The 17,841-nt window shown below is 41.8% G+C and overlaps 1 protein-coding gene across 3 annotated transcripts in view; it reads right to left on the bottom strand.

Annotated features, from left to right (window-relative positions):
• LOC106568949 (phosphatidylinositol 3-kinase regulatory subunit beta) overlaps positions 1-17,841 on the bottom strand; it is a 56,379-nt gene that overhangs the window by 17,114 nt on the left and 21,424 nt on the right. For 2 of the 3 annotated variants that reach the window (XM_045693925.1, XM_014139821.2), the window contains exons 3-4: positions 8,496-8,690; positions 563-655 (exon numbers count right to left, since the gene is read on the bottom strand). In XM_045693925.1, the coding sequence (XP_045549881.1) occupies positions 563-655; positions 8,496-8,690 (288 nt within the window). The remainder of the gene's footprint in view (positions 1-562; positions 656-8,495; positions 8,691-17,841) is intronic. The other variant, XM_014139822.2, reaches the window with a different exon arrangement.

Raw genomic sequence — 17,841 nt, 5'->3', positions numbered from 1 at the left:
GGAAGAAAAGGTTAGAGGAAGTATTTCAGCCTGCATACCACAAGGCACCCTTTTCCTTATATAGTGCACTACTTTTGACCGGAGCCCAATGTAGGGCTGAATGTGTTCGCGAAAGAGTGGAATTGTTGAATGTGTGATGTAAATGAAAATGTGTCATTTACACTATGGCCCGAACCGTGAAATTGACACGTCTGTCTAAAATATGTATATTTCACACAATGTTGTGGAATTGGTTAGAGTGGGAGGAAGTGTGTGTGTGTGTGTGTTGAATGTGTAAAAGAGAGAAACTGTGAATGAAGACCTCCTCCATAATGCAGTGTGAATGTAGCCCCCTGTCCTGCATCACTGCATGGCACTATCAGCGCACAGGTGAGAATAAATCTGTCAGCGACAAATAAACACAACAGTGTAACGTGCAGTGCAGTCTGTGGAGGTATCAGACACTCCAAAACCAAATCAGTCATTTATTGCATTCCCATAGCATCTCTCCTCTGAATGGCCACTACTATTTATGTTTACTGTGTATGCATGTTTATGGTGCTGTGTGTTGCGTTATGCGTACCTTTCTTCTCAATGGCCTCCACTAGGTTCACCAGGGTATGGGGAGCAGTTTCGGGCGGTGTGAACTGCTCGGTCAAATCCAGAAGAGAGACAGCTGAAACAACACATATATGACGGTTACATTTTCTGACAAGACCTTAAAACTGATCTCCAGGAGGCCTCCATTGACAGAGGAGCACGACCAGACTCTTTCTTGTCCTTTACAATGTGCTTTTCATTTCATATTTGATCAAGAAAGACCACATGGCCCATAAACAGCAGTTGGGAGGCAGCCAACAAGACTATTGTCTTATACATTACTTTTACACTGTTCAAAATACAAATACTCATAGAGAAGCAATTTGCCATTGAGACAAAGGGGAAGAAAGACAACACAAAACCACAGTCGACTTTTCACCCTCACCATACAGTAAACCAAAAATGTTTTCAGTCACAGTGGGAGAAAGAGAGGGAGAGAGAGCGAGGGCGATAGAGGGAAAGGAGATGGGGATAAATGAAGACCTCTGCTTTCCCTCTATGCTTGACTTGCTTAGTTTAAGGTTAAATCACATTTTTACAAATATATACATATAAAGGGAAAGGAGAGAGGGAGGGAAGAGAGGGAAGGGCAACAGAGTGAGGCAAAAGAGAGAAAAAAAGATCCCATTTCCCTTTTTATTTTCCCTCTCCTTTTTCCATCCCTCCAGTCATTTCTCTGCGTTTGTTTCGCCTTGGCCCTTTGCCTGAGTGGAGCACAATAAAGGACTGAATCAAAAATCCTGAACAAGCAAAAGCTCTGTGGCGGGCTGCCAGGGCCTCCTTTTCGGGCCCACCGCTCGCGAGGCCAGAGCTTGGCAGCCTCCTGCTCCTGGCAGTGCACGGATAAACCGCACTGATTATTAATTTGGGGAGTTAAGACAAAAAAAACACTGCGTCAGCACATTCCGCCCCTCTCGCTCGCTCTATCCGTTGCACATTAAACATGGAAACTTTGCCTGCTTTTCAGAGGGTGAGTGGTGAGCGTTAGCCTGCGCTAGCACGCAGCAGCGCGCATTTTCGGTGGGTTGATTTTCCAATGTCAGTTCTCCCTCCCTCACCTCTCGATAACGGGCAAGCGCATGCAGTAAGTACACAAAATCCCTTCCTCTACTCGCTCTAACATATGCACTTTTAAAAAACACCCTCAAAAAATTTGAGACATACATGCACGCATCCACAAGTCATGGTTGCAGGGGCAGACTTAGAGTGTGTTTGTGTGCGCATATGTGAAAGCGCGAGAGGGAAAGCAAAAAAGGGGCATGTACATACTTCATGCGTGTGCCCGATATAGATGTGAGGGAGGGAGAGCCGACATTCAGAAATCAACCCACCCAAAAAAATGTCATTAAGAAAGGGCAATCTGGCACGTTTCCATATACCGTTGAGTGGAGCCCCCCACCCCCAGAAAGGGACATTTTCCCACTGACATTACCTGCTGACTGATTGTAATTATCCCACAATTGAATATACATACATACATACATACACCAGAGCTGTATACACACACACACACACACTAAATATAAAACGCAACATGTAAAGTGTTGGTCCCATGTTTAACTAGCTGAAATAAAGATCCCAGAAATGTTCCATGCGCACAAAAAGCTTATTTCTCTCAAATTCCGTGCACAAATTTGTTTACACGTGTGAGCATTTCTCCTTTGCCAAGATAATCCATCCCTTGACAGGTGCAGCATATCAAGAAGCTGATTAAACAGCATGAACATTACACAAATGCAGCGTGCTAGGGAAAATAAAAAGGCCACGCACTCTAAATTGTACAGTTTTGTCACACAATAACACAGATGTCTCAAGTTTTGAGGGAGTGCGTAATTGGCATGCTGACTGCAGGAATGTCCACCAGAGCTGTTGCCAGAGAATGTAATGTTAATTTCTCTACCATAAGCGGCCTCATCGGCGTGCTTGTCATCCTCACCAGGGTCTTGACCTGACTGCAGTTCGGCGTCGTCACCGACTTCAGTGGGCAAATGCTCACCTTCGATGGCCACTGGCACGCTGGAGAAGTGTGCTCTTCATGGATGAATCCCGATTTCAACTGTACCAGGCAGATAGCGTGTATGGTGTCATGTGGGCGAGTGGTTTGCTGATGTAACAGAGTGCCCCATGGGGGCGGTGGGTTATGATATGGGAAGGCATAAGCTACGGACAATGAACACAATTGTATTTTATCCATGGTAATTTGAATGCACAGAGATACCGTGACGAGATCCTGAGGCCCATTGTCGTGCCATTCATCTGCTGCCATCACTTTGTGTTTCAGCATGATATTACATGACCCCACGTCTCAAGGACCTGTACACAATTCCTGTCCCAGGTCTTCTATGGCCTGCATACTCACCAGACATGTCACCCATTGAGCATGTTTAGGATGCTCTGGATCGACGCACATGACAGCGTGTTCCAGTTCCCGCCAATATCCAGCAACTTTGCATAGCCATTGAGGAGGAGTGGGAAAACATTCTGCAGGCCACATTCAACAACCTGATCAACTCTATGCGAAGGAGATACTGACCGGTTTTCTGATCCACGCCCCTACCATATATATATATATATATATATATAAAAAGGTACACTGCATGACACCTGCTCGTCAAACAAAGGGTGGCTATTTTGAAGAATCTAAAATATATTTGGATTTGTTTAACACTTTTTTTTGGTTACTACATGACTCCATGTGTGTTATTTCATAGTTTTGATGTCTTCACTATTATTCTACAATGTAGAAAATAGTAAAAATAAAATAGAAACCCTTGGTGTGTCCACACTTTTGACTGGTATTGTATTGTATATATATATTTTTTTATTAGGGCTGACCCCGCTTGACTGGTCAATTGTTTGGTTGATAGGCTGTTTGGTCGAACAAAGTTTCTGTAGTTGATTAGCCTCAAAACAAAACAAATGATTATAATTAAAAAGACACCTGTCACTGGGATTGCACAGTCCATCACGCTAAAACATGCGATACTGAAATTGTATATCGTTATATGATGTACAAATAATGGTGCAACACTAATATATAAAATACTACTTTATAACAAATTAGAGGTCGACCGATTAATCGGAATGGCCAATTAATTAGGGCCGATTTCAAGTTTTCATAACAATCGGTAATCGGTATTTTTGGCCACCGATTTGACGTTTTCCGGTTACTAGTCCAACGCTTTAACCACCTGCCTTACATTGCACTCCACGAGGAGCCTGCATGGCAGGCTGACTACCTGTTACGCGAGGGCAGCAAGAAGCCAAGGTAAGTTGCAAGCTAGCATTAAACTTATCTTATAAAAAACGATCAATCTTAACATAATCACTAGTTAACTACACATAGTTGATGATATTACTAGTTTATCTAACGTGTCCTGCGTTGCATATAATCGATGCGGTGCCTGTTAATTTCTCATCGAATCACAGCCTACTTCGACAAACGGGTGATGATTTAACAAGCGCATTTGCGAAAAAAGCACTGTCGTTGCACCAATGTACCTAACCATAAACATCAATGCCTTTCTTTAAAATCAATACACAAGTATATATTTTTAAACCTGCATATTTAGTTAATATTGCCTGCTAACATGAATTTGTGTCACTTCTCTAGCGTTCCGTGCAAGCAGTCAGGGTATATACAGCAGTTTGGGCCGCCTGGCTCATTGCGGACTGTGTGAAGTCCATTTATTCCTAAAAAAGGCCGTAATTAATTTGCCAGAATTGTACAAAATTATGACATAACATTGAAGGTTGTGCAATGTAGCAGGAATATTTAGACTTAGGGATGCCACCCGTTAGATAAAATACGGAACGGTTCCATATTTCACTGAAATGATAAACGTTTCGTTTTCGAAATGATAGTTTCCGGATTCGACCATATTAATGACCAAAGGCTCGTATTTCTGTGTGTTATTATGTTATAATTAAGTCTATGATTTGATAGAGCAGTCTGACTGAGCGATGGTAGGCAGCAGCAGGCTCGTAAGCATTCATTCAAACAGCACCTTCGTGCGTTTGCCAGCAGCTCTTCGCAATTCTTCAAGCATTGCGCTGTTTATGACTTCAAGCCTATCAACTCCCAAGATTAGGCTGGTGTAACCGATGTGAAATGGCTAGCTAGTTAGCGGGGTGCGCGCTAATAGCGTTTCAAACGTCACTCGCTCTGAGACTTGGAGTAGTTGTTCCCCTTGCTCTACATGGGTAACGCTGCTTCGAGGGTGGCTGTTGTCAATGTGTTTCTGGTTCGAGCCCAGGTAGGAGCGAGGAGAGGGACGGAAGCTATACTGTTACACTGGCAATACTAAAGTGCCTATAAGAACATCCAATAGTCAAAGGTATGTGAAATACAAATCATAGAGAGAGAAATAGTCCTATAATATCTACAACCTAAAACGTCTTACCTGGGAATATTGAAGACTGTCATGACGTTGGCCTCTTTTGGTACAGGGAGGACAGTTGACCCCTCCCTTTTGCACACAATCCACCCTGTGTGTAAAGGGTCGTAAAAACTCTAAAATTCCAGGAGAGTCTCTGGCCACATGGCCCATAGAGAGACACAGGAAATTCTTCCAACTCATAGAATTGGAGAGCCAAGCGACATTTTGTGTTCTGGAGAAGGTATGGAAGATTGGTGAAGAATCCAGCTACGAACTGATCCGCTTGGTACCATTTTGTGATACTCAGAAGAGACAATATAGCCATATTACCATAAAACTGTTTATATAATAGACTCAGTTTAAGACTTGCATTATATGGGTGTATGGAATGTATTAATAAGGATAAAGCTTTTGTAAGACATTGAGATGCTATGTACTGATGTAATGTGATAGATTTGGTTACAGAAATACAATTCTAACTCAGTCATAGGCACGCCCCAGGGACACATACAGGACCAGGCGTCATTTGACAAGCCTGTTCGATGGGCGCTATAAAACACCCCCTGATTTACATTTCCACAGACCAGGCCTACACTCCGTTGGCTAATAGGTTTTACCTTCCAATTCCTCTACTGAAAGTGAACCATACCACGTGGTTAACTTTTAGACTATCGATACTGACAGAATAAGAACAAGTCTTTGATATTAATTATTAGTCTGCAGCTAAGTAAATTATATCATTGGACGCGAAGACCAACGAAACAACCATTCGATGACGACATTAATGAATGTCGCTCTGAAAGATCCATTCTAACCGAGAGCGAGAGAGAGAACACGGACAAAACTTCCCAACAGAACCGAACTCTCCAACAAGAATCAGAACGACACACTGAGCGTAAATATATATTGATTGCAATTGTTCCCGAATGAGTGAGCCTTCAATTGTCAATTGTTAATATTAATGAACCCTGTGTAACTTCTCAGCCGACCTTTTATGATCCATTGTTCAACAGGCCGACCTGCCTGTTTAGCCAGTAGGGCACATTCCGATACCAATCCTTTGTGACGATAATTACTGTTTGTATGTTTTTCTGTTAATTACTTAGTGTAGTAAATAAATGATTTTAAGACAATTGATGTATGGATGATTTTAGTAAAGACTGGGTTCGTGCAGATACAACAATTTACGACGTTTTGGAATGAGACTGGACTAGAGGTAAATACACCATTTAAACTAGAAGATAATCGACCTATACTATAATAGAATATAATATTATAGTACAGGAAAGTTATATTAGGAAAATTATAGCTTTGTAATCTGAATATTCTCCTTGGTGCCCCGATCTCCTAGTTAATTACAATTAAACGATTAATCAGTTTAATCGCGAGATAATAATTACAGGGAGCTAATTGATAAACATATCTTCCGTTTAATGGTAACCCAAAGACACGACAAGACTCATGTTAAAAGGAACCACCAGCTTTCATATGTTCTCATGTTCTGAGCAAGGAACTTAAACGTTAGCTTTTTTACATGGCACATATTGCAATTTTACTTTCTTCTCCAACACTTTGTTTTTGCATTATTTAAACCAAATTGAACATGTTTCATTATTTATTAGTCTAAATTGATAGTATTTATGTATTATATTAAAATAAGTGTTCATTCAGTATTGTTGTAATTGCCATTATTACAACAACAAAAAATAAAGTAAAAAAAAAAAATTAAAAATAATAATTAAAAATAAAATAAAATAAAATAAAATACGGCCAGTTAATCGGTATCGGCTTTCTTTGGTCCTCCAATAAATCGGTATCGGTGTTGAAAAATCATAATCGGTCGACCTCTATAACAAATGCACTCTCCCACGTTGGACATGGTCGCTGTCCAAGGTTCTGAAACAATCTTCAGTGCGCCGTAGAATTGGTGCCTTTCCTTATGTTATTAGCCTACAGCAAGCTAATATTAGCTGTACAGTAACCACAGTTGGCTACCTAGCTGACTATGTATCAAGCTAGCTGGTGCAGTTATCTACACACTGTAGATAATTCTGCAGCTTTGATGGCTTGCAGCGCCAGCAGCAATTTGTTATACTAGCTAGCTAACAAACGTAAGTAGGCGAACTAAGCTTTGCCTGTTTGTTATCCATTCTTTCATTGCTCACACCCTGCACTATTTTCCAACAGGGAATCCTCGAGATGACTACATGTCGAGATGAGGACTACAAAAACAAGTGGCTCAAATGCCTGCACAGGCTGAGCACAGAGGTGCCCTTCTCAGGTATGTAAACTGAATGTGATGATAGTTCCTAATTAGTCATGGGATATCAATTGTGGGCTCCGACTTGTCTGATCTAGGAAGTGGGTTATGTATACTAATGCAAAGTATCTAGTTAATTCAATTCATACAACAAAATGGACATTTCAATTCCCATGTAGAGTGTATTGGTTGTATTATAACCAACACATATATACAGCTCGCACGGTAATACATTCTTTGCGTTTGCTGTGGAAGGGCTGAAAGAACTGCAAGCACAAGATGGTCTGTGCCAAGTGATCTGGATCAGACAGATGTGTATAATTCCAAATGGAAATATTACAGTCAGCTCATGTTTCTACGGGACTCTATAGAAACCAGTGTGAGTACTGACAACCTTGGTGCCAAACTTTCCCTGGCAACCCCTTCAACCCTCCAAGTCAACCCAGCAGGAAGCGAGCCAAACCGGAAGAGCGTGCAGCAGAGGCCATGGAATGTGCACACATGGCTGGTAAGGGTTTGAGACCTGAGGAAGATGTGCAGCGCACATGCTGCATTGGTGATGGTCACCACTTTGACCGGCTTAAGCGGAATGGGCTACCTGAAGACCCTAAACCAGTTTGCCAGAATTCCAAAGACATTCTCCACACACCTCCTCGCTCTGGAAAGGCGGTAGTTCTAGATTTCCTTTTCCTCATCCAGCTGTGTCCAAGGATAAAGGCTGCATGATGTAGGGCTCATCTGCCACCACAACACAGGACACGGGGACCTCTCTTACTGACAGACTTCTTGGAGGTGTGTGGACTGTATTTTCCTCCAGTGTGCTGATCAGGCCGCACCTGGCCCAGACACCATCGCCGACCCTGCCATCGGTACCAACATCTATATAAATGAACCGCAGATCGGCATCTGCTAGCGCCATAGGCACAACGGAGTTGGTCCTTTTGTAATTATAATAAATGGGAACCAGCATTCGGTGGAGACTGTATGGTGATGTGTTTGCCATTTAGGGAACCAAGACAGTGTGGGTAGTTCCAGCTTTCCCCAAACTTCCTTGGAATGGCCTCCCACTCCTCCACTGTCGTCGGCACTTTCATGTATTCCCTCCTGAGGCTCTCAAACATGGCGTTGCAGGTCTAAATAACAATTTAAAATATTGTGTTGACTCACACAGAAGGTGTATTCTAAAGCGGAGAAAGTAAACCCAGTGGCCAGGTATCTCAGGGTTATTGTTAGGCACTCCCCTGCAAGAATAGCCTCACAGAGTTGTGCATCTCTACCTCTGGTCTGTGGCTCCACCATCCTCAACAAGAAATTGAAGGCATCCTTGTCCATCCTCAACCAGCTTCTATAGGAGGGAGGGTCCTCTTCATCCAGTTCTCTCAGCAGCTGGCTGTAGCACCCCCAGTCACTGTAGCAACAACCACCTGGTCCATGTCCTCTATTTTTCCACGACACTCCCCTTCTTGTTTTTGCTAGGAAACATGTAAAAAGTGATTTTAACATTGTATCCATCACATGGATAATGAATTGGTAGAGATAAATGTAAGTAGAAGTAATACTAGTAATAATATTTACCTCAGCAAAATGAAAGCTGAAACAAGCACAAAGGGTTTCAGCCTCCACCTTCACAGTCTCTGCCAACTGAATTTACTGTAGACTATGCTCTGATTGGCAGAAATTAAAATTCGGATCATCCAAGATTCCATTTCAGTTGACAACACTGATGACTGCACCAGTGTCTCATCCCATTGCAGGCAATATCCCACTGCCAGTAATATTGCCCCCCCCCCCCAAATTGCCAGTGTATCAAGGCCCTTCAGACCAAAAAAAAATACATGTCAGAGCTAAGCAAAATCCTAGAGGAAAACCTGGTTCAGTTTGCTTTCCAACAGACACTGGGAGACAAATTCGCCTTTCAGCAGGACAATAACCTAAAACACAAGGTCAAATATACACTGGAGTTGCTTACCAAGACGCCATTGAATATTCCTGAGTGACCTAGTTAGTTTTGACTTAAAATTGGCTTAAATCTATGGCAAAACTTGAAAATGGCTGTCTAGCAATGGTCATCAACCAACTTGACAGCGGTTGAAGAATTTTGAACCGAATGAAAATGGGCAAATATTGTACAATCCAGAGCTGTGTTCGAATACTCATCCTAACCGCACTAACCATACTATTTGTGATGTAAATTTGGTATGTAGTATGCTTATTAGTCATAGTATGGATAGAGTTCGTATGCCAAAAGTTCCCGGATGTCGTACTACATTCGCCAAAATTAAAGTTAGGGCCCATAATGCAATTTGAAGAAAATGGTGGAAAATATGCAGCCGAAGTCCGACGAGAGCGGATACAAATTCATTGCTTTAAGTAATTATGACAAATGTTAAGAAAATGTTCAGCAATGTAATAAAGTAATGACTTTTCAAATAAGTTACGCTACATGTTATGTTGGCTGACAATTTGTTGGCTACACTTATCCTTACGAACCGCATATCATTACAGCAGTAGGTACCGGTATGTTAGCTAGCTACCTAACGTTAGTTGGCTACTAATACATCGAACTTGCCAGTATATTAACTATATGCTACCCAACTACCCAACCTTTGACTTGATTATTCACGTCATTCTTAGCTAAGTGCTATAGTCGTTGTGCGTTCTCAATGGACATAAATTCGCTCTTAGCTATCTGCTCCGATTTCAGAGCACTCTCGTTCTGAGTGTGCCAGAGCGCAGAATAACTGATGAATTTATGAACACTTAACACCTGTTGAATATGGCTGGTGTCAGTAAACGTCAGCCAAAAAGCATAATTAATTGTTACCAGGCATCCCGAGTGGCGCAATGGTCTAAGGCACTGCATCACAGTGCTAGCTGTGCCACTAGAGATCCTGGTTCGAGTCCAGGCTCTGTCACAGCTGGCTGCGACAGGGAGACCCATGGAGAGGCGCACAATTGGCCCAGCGTCGTCCAGGTTAGGGGAGGGTTTGGCCGGGAGGGATGTTCTTGTCCATCGCGCACTAGCAACTCCTGTGGCGGCCCGGGCGCAATGCACGCTGACACGGTTGCCAGGTGCACGGTGTTCCCGGGCATTGTGTTTCGGAAGACGCACGGCTCTCGACCTTAGCCTCTCCCGAGTCTGTACGGGAGTTGCAGTGATGGGACAGGACTGAATACCATGAAATTGGGGAGACAAAAAAACCCCACCTTTTTCCTTTTATTGTTACCAGCAGCACAGTTAACAGCCTAACCAGCTCTGCTAGGGCGAGTAAAATGGTCAGAGTGAGCTGTTCTCTCATTTGTGTCTGGAAGTAGCTATCCAGTTAGCTTGTGTGCTTGACTGCCGTTGTGATGGTCAGAACGCTCAGATCAACCCTACTCCTCGGCCAGAGTATCCAGTGTGCACTCTGAACGCGCCGAGAGGGAAACGCTCAGAATTTACAAATGGACAATCTGACAACAACGTTCTGAATTTACAAAACGTCCAGAGCGCAGACTCTGGGTGTGTTTGTAAATTCAATCTGGAGTGCTAGTGGTAAAATGTCTAGCTAGTAATTTGTTATGCTAACAAGCTCGCGAGAGGTTGCATAGCAACAGCATCAACTTCCGGTAGACAGGCGTAGCGTTAGTATGCTCAACTGAAAGGATACCGTTCGTTTACAGTATACTAAAATGAACTAATAATATGCAGTATATACTGTACACTCATTATGTAGTACACAGTATGTTAGTATGGGTATTCGAACACAGCCAAGGTGTTTGTATGTATTCATTCCACACACACACACACACACACACCAAAAATATAAAAACGCAACATGCAACAATTTCAAAGATTTTACTGAGTTACAGTTCATATAAGTAAAATCAGTTAATTGAAATTGTCTGCGGTTGTGAGGCCGGTTGGATGTACTGCCAAATTCTCTAAAACAACATTAGAGGCAGCTTATGCTAGAGAAATGAACATTCAATTCTCTGGAAACAGCTCTGGTGGACATTCCTGCAATTAGCATGGCAATTGCATGCACCCTCAAAAAACTTGACATCTGTGGCATTGTGTTGTCTGACAAAACTGCACATCTGGCCTTTTATTGTTCCCAGCACAAGGTGCACCTGTGTAATGATCATGCTGTTAAATCAGCTTCTTGATATGCCACACCTGCCAGGTGGATGGCTTATCTTGGCAAAGGAGAAATGCTCATTAACAGGGATGTAAACATATTTTGTGCACAATTTTTTTTGCCATTTCAGCTCATGAAACATAGGACCAACACTTTTCATGTTGTGTTTATCTTTTGGTTTAGTGTGTTTTTAAAAAATATTTTTCTTCCACTGAGATTAAAATGGTATTTTGTTTAGACCAATGACAGAAAATTAAAATGAAATCCATTTGAATCCCACTTTGTAACAACAAAATGTGGATGAAGTCAAGGGGTGTGAATACTATCAGAAGGCACTGTATACACTTTCTTCCAAATGACCTTCTATGGATTACATTTAATGTTTGCGGTCTTGTTTCGTGAGGAATCACCATATACTCCTCCAGAACGATACCCCTCTTTCATCTCTCCCTCACGCTTGGAGTTGCTTGGGTTTTCGTGCAAATAAATATATATTTTTTAATCTTCTTTTTGAAAAACAGCTGTGGCCCTGGAGTCATCTTTGAGTTTTTGGTGAGAGCACCAACTCATCATTACGCAATTAGAACTACCTTGGCAGTCTGCGCGCTGGCAGGCAGGCCTGCTAGTCAACATGCCCGGTGAAGCAGCCATGGGGGGGGGGCTTTATAAACAGCTTTATTCATGCTGGAATCGGTAGGCTGTGTAGAAGTTTAAAGGTCTGCTCACAGGCTCACCAGCCGAGCCTCTCTGGCTAGCGCCTATTTTTAGACTTCTACACCGAATAAAAATCGTCTTGACATTCAGCAATGTTCACTTATTTGCGAGATTATCAAGCGTAAAAATGTTGCATTTGCTTACCATCTTCTCACAGTGGTTTGTGGAAAGCAGGCAGTGGCACGGCCGACGCAGATTGGATAAGGCCTTGCTATTTGAAGCAAAAAATATTTTTGAGCTATCCCCTCCATCAGTCTGGTTATGTAAGACATGGCTAGTTCTCCCACATTCATTCCCTCCCTCCCTTTACTCATGAGGGCTTTAGAGCCATTCAGCCGAGGATATTTCATGCAGAGAAATGGAGATTAAATTCTTAAAAAGATGGAATACGCAGTAGGGGGAAACGATACCACTGGCCACCTCAGCACCGTTTGTTTTTCTGGGGATTATCTGACGGCTGTCGTGCAGCATGATAAAACAATTGCAGTACATATTGTACTTTAATCGTGTGTGCTTGTTTGCAGTAACTTCTTTGTTGTTGTAATATGCCAAAACGGACTTGGCCGTTTCATCGATAAGGATTCCAGTTTTACGATTGCATTAGTCAGGTTAAACCTTTGAGAAATATATATTTTTTATTAGATTTTTTTTATTATTATTATTATTATTATTTTTTTTTTTAGGAAGTCAGTCGCAGTCTCAACTTACTGTTGAAAGTTAGAATAATGAATACAAAAGGTGCAATTTAGAAATTTGGTTGTGCATCAGTAGTCACTCAATAACCCCATGTCAGCTAAACATTTTTAAATTGCTATATTAGTCTAGCAGACCAGGGTGGGGCCCATTGATCACCATGGCCCCTCATGATGAGTTCTGTTTTTTTTGTGGCCCCCCATCCCTGCTCTAGATAGAACACTATATAGGTGGAGCCATGAAATTTGCCTGGTATGAACTGCTGTCATTATGACAGCAATGTATTACCCTGGCCTATTCCCCCATTCTCTTGGCCAGAGCAGCATTGAGTCTTTCAGTTTACTACACAAATTATCTTCATTTGTCTGGGCCACTGTCGTCGGGACAGGACCTAGTCTGTACACCAGGAGTGACGACAACCTATTGAGCTCCTGAGTGGCGCAGAGGTCTAAGGCACTGCTTCTTGGTGCAAGAGGCGTTGCTACAGTCCCTGGTCCAAATCAAGGCTGAATCACATCCGGCCGTGATTGGGAGTCCCATAGGGCGCCGCACAATTGGCCCAGTGTCGTCCGGGTTTGGCCGTCATTGTAAATAAGAATTTGTTCTTAACAGACTTGCCTAGTTAAATAAAAAAAATATTTGACTTTTATTACCTAGCTAGAACACCAACATGCAGTGCCGGCGGCAGGTAGCCTAGTGGTTAGAGTGTTGGACTAGTAACCAAACGGTTGCTGGATCGAATCCCCGAACTGACAAGTTAAAAATCTCTCGTTCTGCCCCTGAACAAGGCAGTTAACCCACTGCTCCCTGGGCACCAAAGACGTGGATGTCGATTATGGCAGCCCCCTGCACCTCTCTGATTCGGAGGGGTTGGGTTAAATGCAGAAGACACATTTCAGTTGAATGCATTCAACTGACTTGGTATCTTTCCCCTTGACACATTTTGTTGTGTTACAGCCTGAATTTAAAATGAATTAAATTGAAATTATGGAATATTGTGTGACACAATGTCAAAGTGAAATTGTTTTTTAGAAATGGTTACAAATGAATTAGAAATGAAAAAGCTGAAATGTCTTCAGTAAATAAGTATTCAACACCTTTGTTATCGCAAGCCTATATGGGTAAAATTTAAAGAAGCAGACATTGAATATCCCTTTGAGTTTGATGAAGTTATTAATTATACTTTGGTCTGCTAAGATTCTACAGGCATCCTTCATAATTCAGTTGCTGGTGTGTAAGGAAGCCGCTCAAGGATTTCATCATGAGTCTAATGGTGACTTTAAAACAGAGTTTAATGGCTATGACAGGAGAAAACTGAAGATGGATCAACAACATTGTAGTTACTCCACAATACTAACCAAAATGGCAAAGTGAAAAGAAGACAGACTGTACAGAATAAAAATATTCCAAAACATGCATCCTGTTTGCAATAAGGCATTAAAGTAATACCGCAAAAAATGTGGCAAAGAAATAAACTTTCTGTCCTGAATACAAAGCGTTTTGTTTGGTAGCAAATCCAACAACATGTAAGAGTACCACTCTTCATATTTTCAAGCATAGTGGTGTCTGCATCATGTTATGGGTATGCTTGTCATCTGCAAGGATTGGAAGTTTTTTGGGATAAAAAGAAATGGAATAGAGCTAAGCATAGAAAAGAATACTAGAGGAAAACCTGGTTCAGGTCTGCTTTCAAACAGACACTGGGAGACAAATTCACCAGGACAATAACCTAAAACAAGGCCAAATATACACTGGAGTTGCTTACCAAGAAGACAGTGAATGTTCCCGAGTGACAGAACTTTCATGCGGATTTAAGTAAAAACTATATGTCAAGATCTGAAAACAGTTGTCTAGCAACAACCAAATTGACAGAACTTGAAGAATTTTGAATTTTTTTTTGAAAAGAATACTGGGCAAATGTTGCACAATCCAGGTGGTTGTGAGGCCAGTTGGACGTACTGACAAATTCTCCTAAACGACGTTGGAGGAGGCTTATGGTAGAGAAATGAACATTCAATTCTCTGGCAACAGCTCTGGTGGACATTCCTGCAATCAGCATGACAATTGCACGCTCCCTCAAAAATGTGGCCATTTTGTAAAAAATATATATTTTTTTAAAAAGCACAATTTTGAGTGGCCTTTTATAGTCTCCAGGACAAGGTGTGTAATGATCATGCTGTTAGTCAACTTCTTGATATGCCACATCTATCAGGTGGATGGATTATCTTGGCAAGAGAGAAACGCTGACTAACAGGAATGTAAACAAATTTGTGCAAAACATTTGAGAGAAATAAGCTTTTTGTGTGTAAGGAACATTTCGGGGATCTTTTATTTCAGCTCATGAAACATGTAACCAACACTTAACGTTGCGTTTATATATTTTGTTCAGTGTATATTCACAAAGCAATATAAAGCCTGCAAATAAAAGCGAGCACAGTTCCAGCTGGTCCCTACATCTGCTGCCTAGGACTGGATTGGCATAGCATCCCCTTTCCCTTCGTTGGATTATTTGAAAGCGGGTTCCTGGTAAGGAGAATGGAGCAGAGTAGAGAAAGGCCTCTCCTTTCTGAGAACTGGGGCGGGTGGATAGTTTATAGCTGCCTGGAGACAGTATCAGACGTGTATGTGAACCAGGGAGATGAGGAGGAGGAGTTTGCAAAAATGCCAAGCCATGGTCCACTTCAGCAGGCAGTAAAAGTGAGGCCAGGGAGAGGAAGGAGGAGAAAACCCTCCTTCGCAGAATTATTTTTGCAACACGAGAAACGCTTAATTTTAAAATGTCAAAAGGACAACAGTGGGGCCTTCTGCCTGATTTTGATTTCAAATCTGATGTAATTCCCAAAGTGCCTGTGTTTCTCTGGCAAATAACACACATTTATGTGAATGGAAGTATCTGTAAAAACTAATCCGCAAAGAAAAGGCCTAGGCATACTTGTCTCTTAAAACAGCCAGGACCAAAGTTGAGCGAATTTGAAAAGCATTGAGTCAAGGGATTCTTTCAATTGGCAATTTTATTCAAAGTTACGTTTCCCTGTGAAAGGTGAGGAAGAAACTAGAGTGTACTCGTAACATATGCCTAGACTGTGCATTCTAGAATACGAATACAAAACCAAGTCATCTTCAAATGCATGAAGAATACAAAATAAGCCCATTAGATAAAGTAAGGTTCTGTTTTTTTAACAATGCAACTAAACATTAAATCAAGGCTAAATGCTGAATCTAAAATAAATAAATATACAGTGCCTTCAAAAAGTATACATGCCCCTTGACTTATTCCACATGTTTTTGTGTTACAGCCTGATTCAAAATTGATTCTCACCCATCTACACAAAATACCCCATAATCAGAAAGTGAAAATATGTTTTTAGAAATGTTAGCAAATTTATTGAAAATTAAACACAGAAATATATATTTATATAAGTATTCACACCACTCAGGCAATACATGTTAGAATCACCTTTGGCTGTGATTTCAGCTATGAGTCTTTCTGGGTAAATCTATAAGAGCTTTCCACACCTGGATTGTACAATATTTGCACATTATTATTTTTACAATTCTTCAAGCTCTGTCAAATTGGTTGTTGATCATTTCTAGACAGCCATTTAAGTCTTGCTATAGATTTAAGACGATTTAAGTCAAAACTGTAACTAGGCCACTCAAGAACATTCAACGTCATCTTGATAAGCAACTCCATGTATAGGCATGTGTTTTAGGTTATTGTCCTGCTAAAAGGTGAATTTGTCTCCGAGTTTACAGTGCATTCAGAAAGTATTCAGACCCCTTCTCTTTTTCCAAATTGTGTTACATTACAGCCTTATTCTAAAATGGATTAAATAAAACATTTTCCACATCAATCTACACACAATACCCCATAATGACAAAGCGAAAACAGGTTTTTAGAAATGCTTGCAAATGTATTAAAAATAAAACAGAAATACCTTATTTACATAAGTATTCAGACCATTTGCTACGCGACCCAAAAATGTGCTCAGGTGCATCCTGTTTCCATTGAACATCCTTGAGATGTTTCTATAACTTCATTAGAGTCCACCTGTGGTAAATTCAATTGATTGGACATGATTTGGAAAATAATACACCTGTCTATAGAAGGTCCCAAAGTTGATAGTGCATGTCAGAGCAAAAACCAAGCCATGAGGTCAAAGGAATTGACAGTAGTGCTCTGAGACAGAATTGTTAACCCCCAAAATATTCTACAGCATTGAATGTCCAAAAACACAGTGGCCTCCATCATTCTTAAATGGAAGAAGTTTGGGACCACCAAGACTCTTCCTAGAAATGCCCGGCCAAACTGAGAAATCAGGGGAAAAGGGCCTTGGTCAGGGAAGTGACCAAGAACCCGACGGTCACTCAGAGAGCTCCAGAGTTCCTCTGTGGAGATAGGCGAACCTTCCAGAAAGACAACTGTCTCTGCAGCACTCCACCAATCAGGCCTTTATGGTAGAGTGGCCAGACGGAAGCCACTCAGTAAAAGGCACATGACAGCCCGCTTGGAGTTTGCCAAAGGGCACCTAAAGGACTCTGACCATGAGAAACAAGATTATCTGGTCTGATGAAACCAAGATTGAAGTCTTTGGCCTGAATGCCAAGCGTCATGTCTGGAGGAACCCTGGCACCATCCCTACGGTGAAGCATGGTGGCAGCATCATGCTGTGGGGATGTTTTTCAGTGGAAGGGACTGGGAGACTAGTAAGGATCGAGGAAAAGATGAACGGAGCAAAGTACTAAGAGATCCTTAATTCAAACCTGCTCCAGAGCACTCAGGACCTCAGACTGGGGTGAAGGTTCACCTTCCAACAGGACAACAACCCTAAGCACATAGCCAAGACAATGCAGGAGTGGCTTCGGGACAAGTCTCTCAATCTCCTTGAGTGGCCAAGCCAGAGCCTGGACTTGAAACTAGAACATCTCTGGAGCTGTGCAGCGACACTCCCCATTCAACCTGACAGAGCTTGAGATGGTCTGCAGAGAAGAAATGGGAGAAACTCCCCAAATCCAGGTGTGCCACGCTTGAAGCGTCATACCCAAGAAGACTCGTGGCTGCCAAAGTTGCTTCCACAAAGTACTGAGTAAAGGG

Source organism: Salmo salar, chromosome ssa14 (genome assembly GCF_905237065.1).
Source record: "Salmo salar chromosome ssa14, Ssal_v3.1, whole genome shotgun sequence".
NCBI lineage: Eukaryota > Metazoa > Chordata > Actinopteri > Salmoniformes > Salmonidae > Salmo > Salmo salar.
Note: the sequence above shows the minus strand (reverse complement) of the source record. Positions and strands in the feature narration are given on the sequence as shown.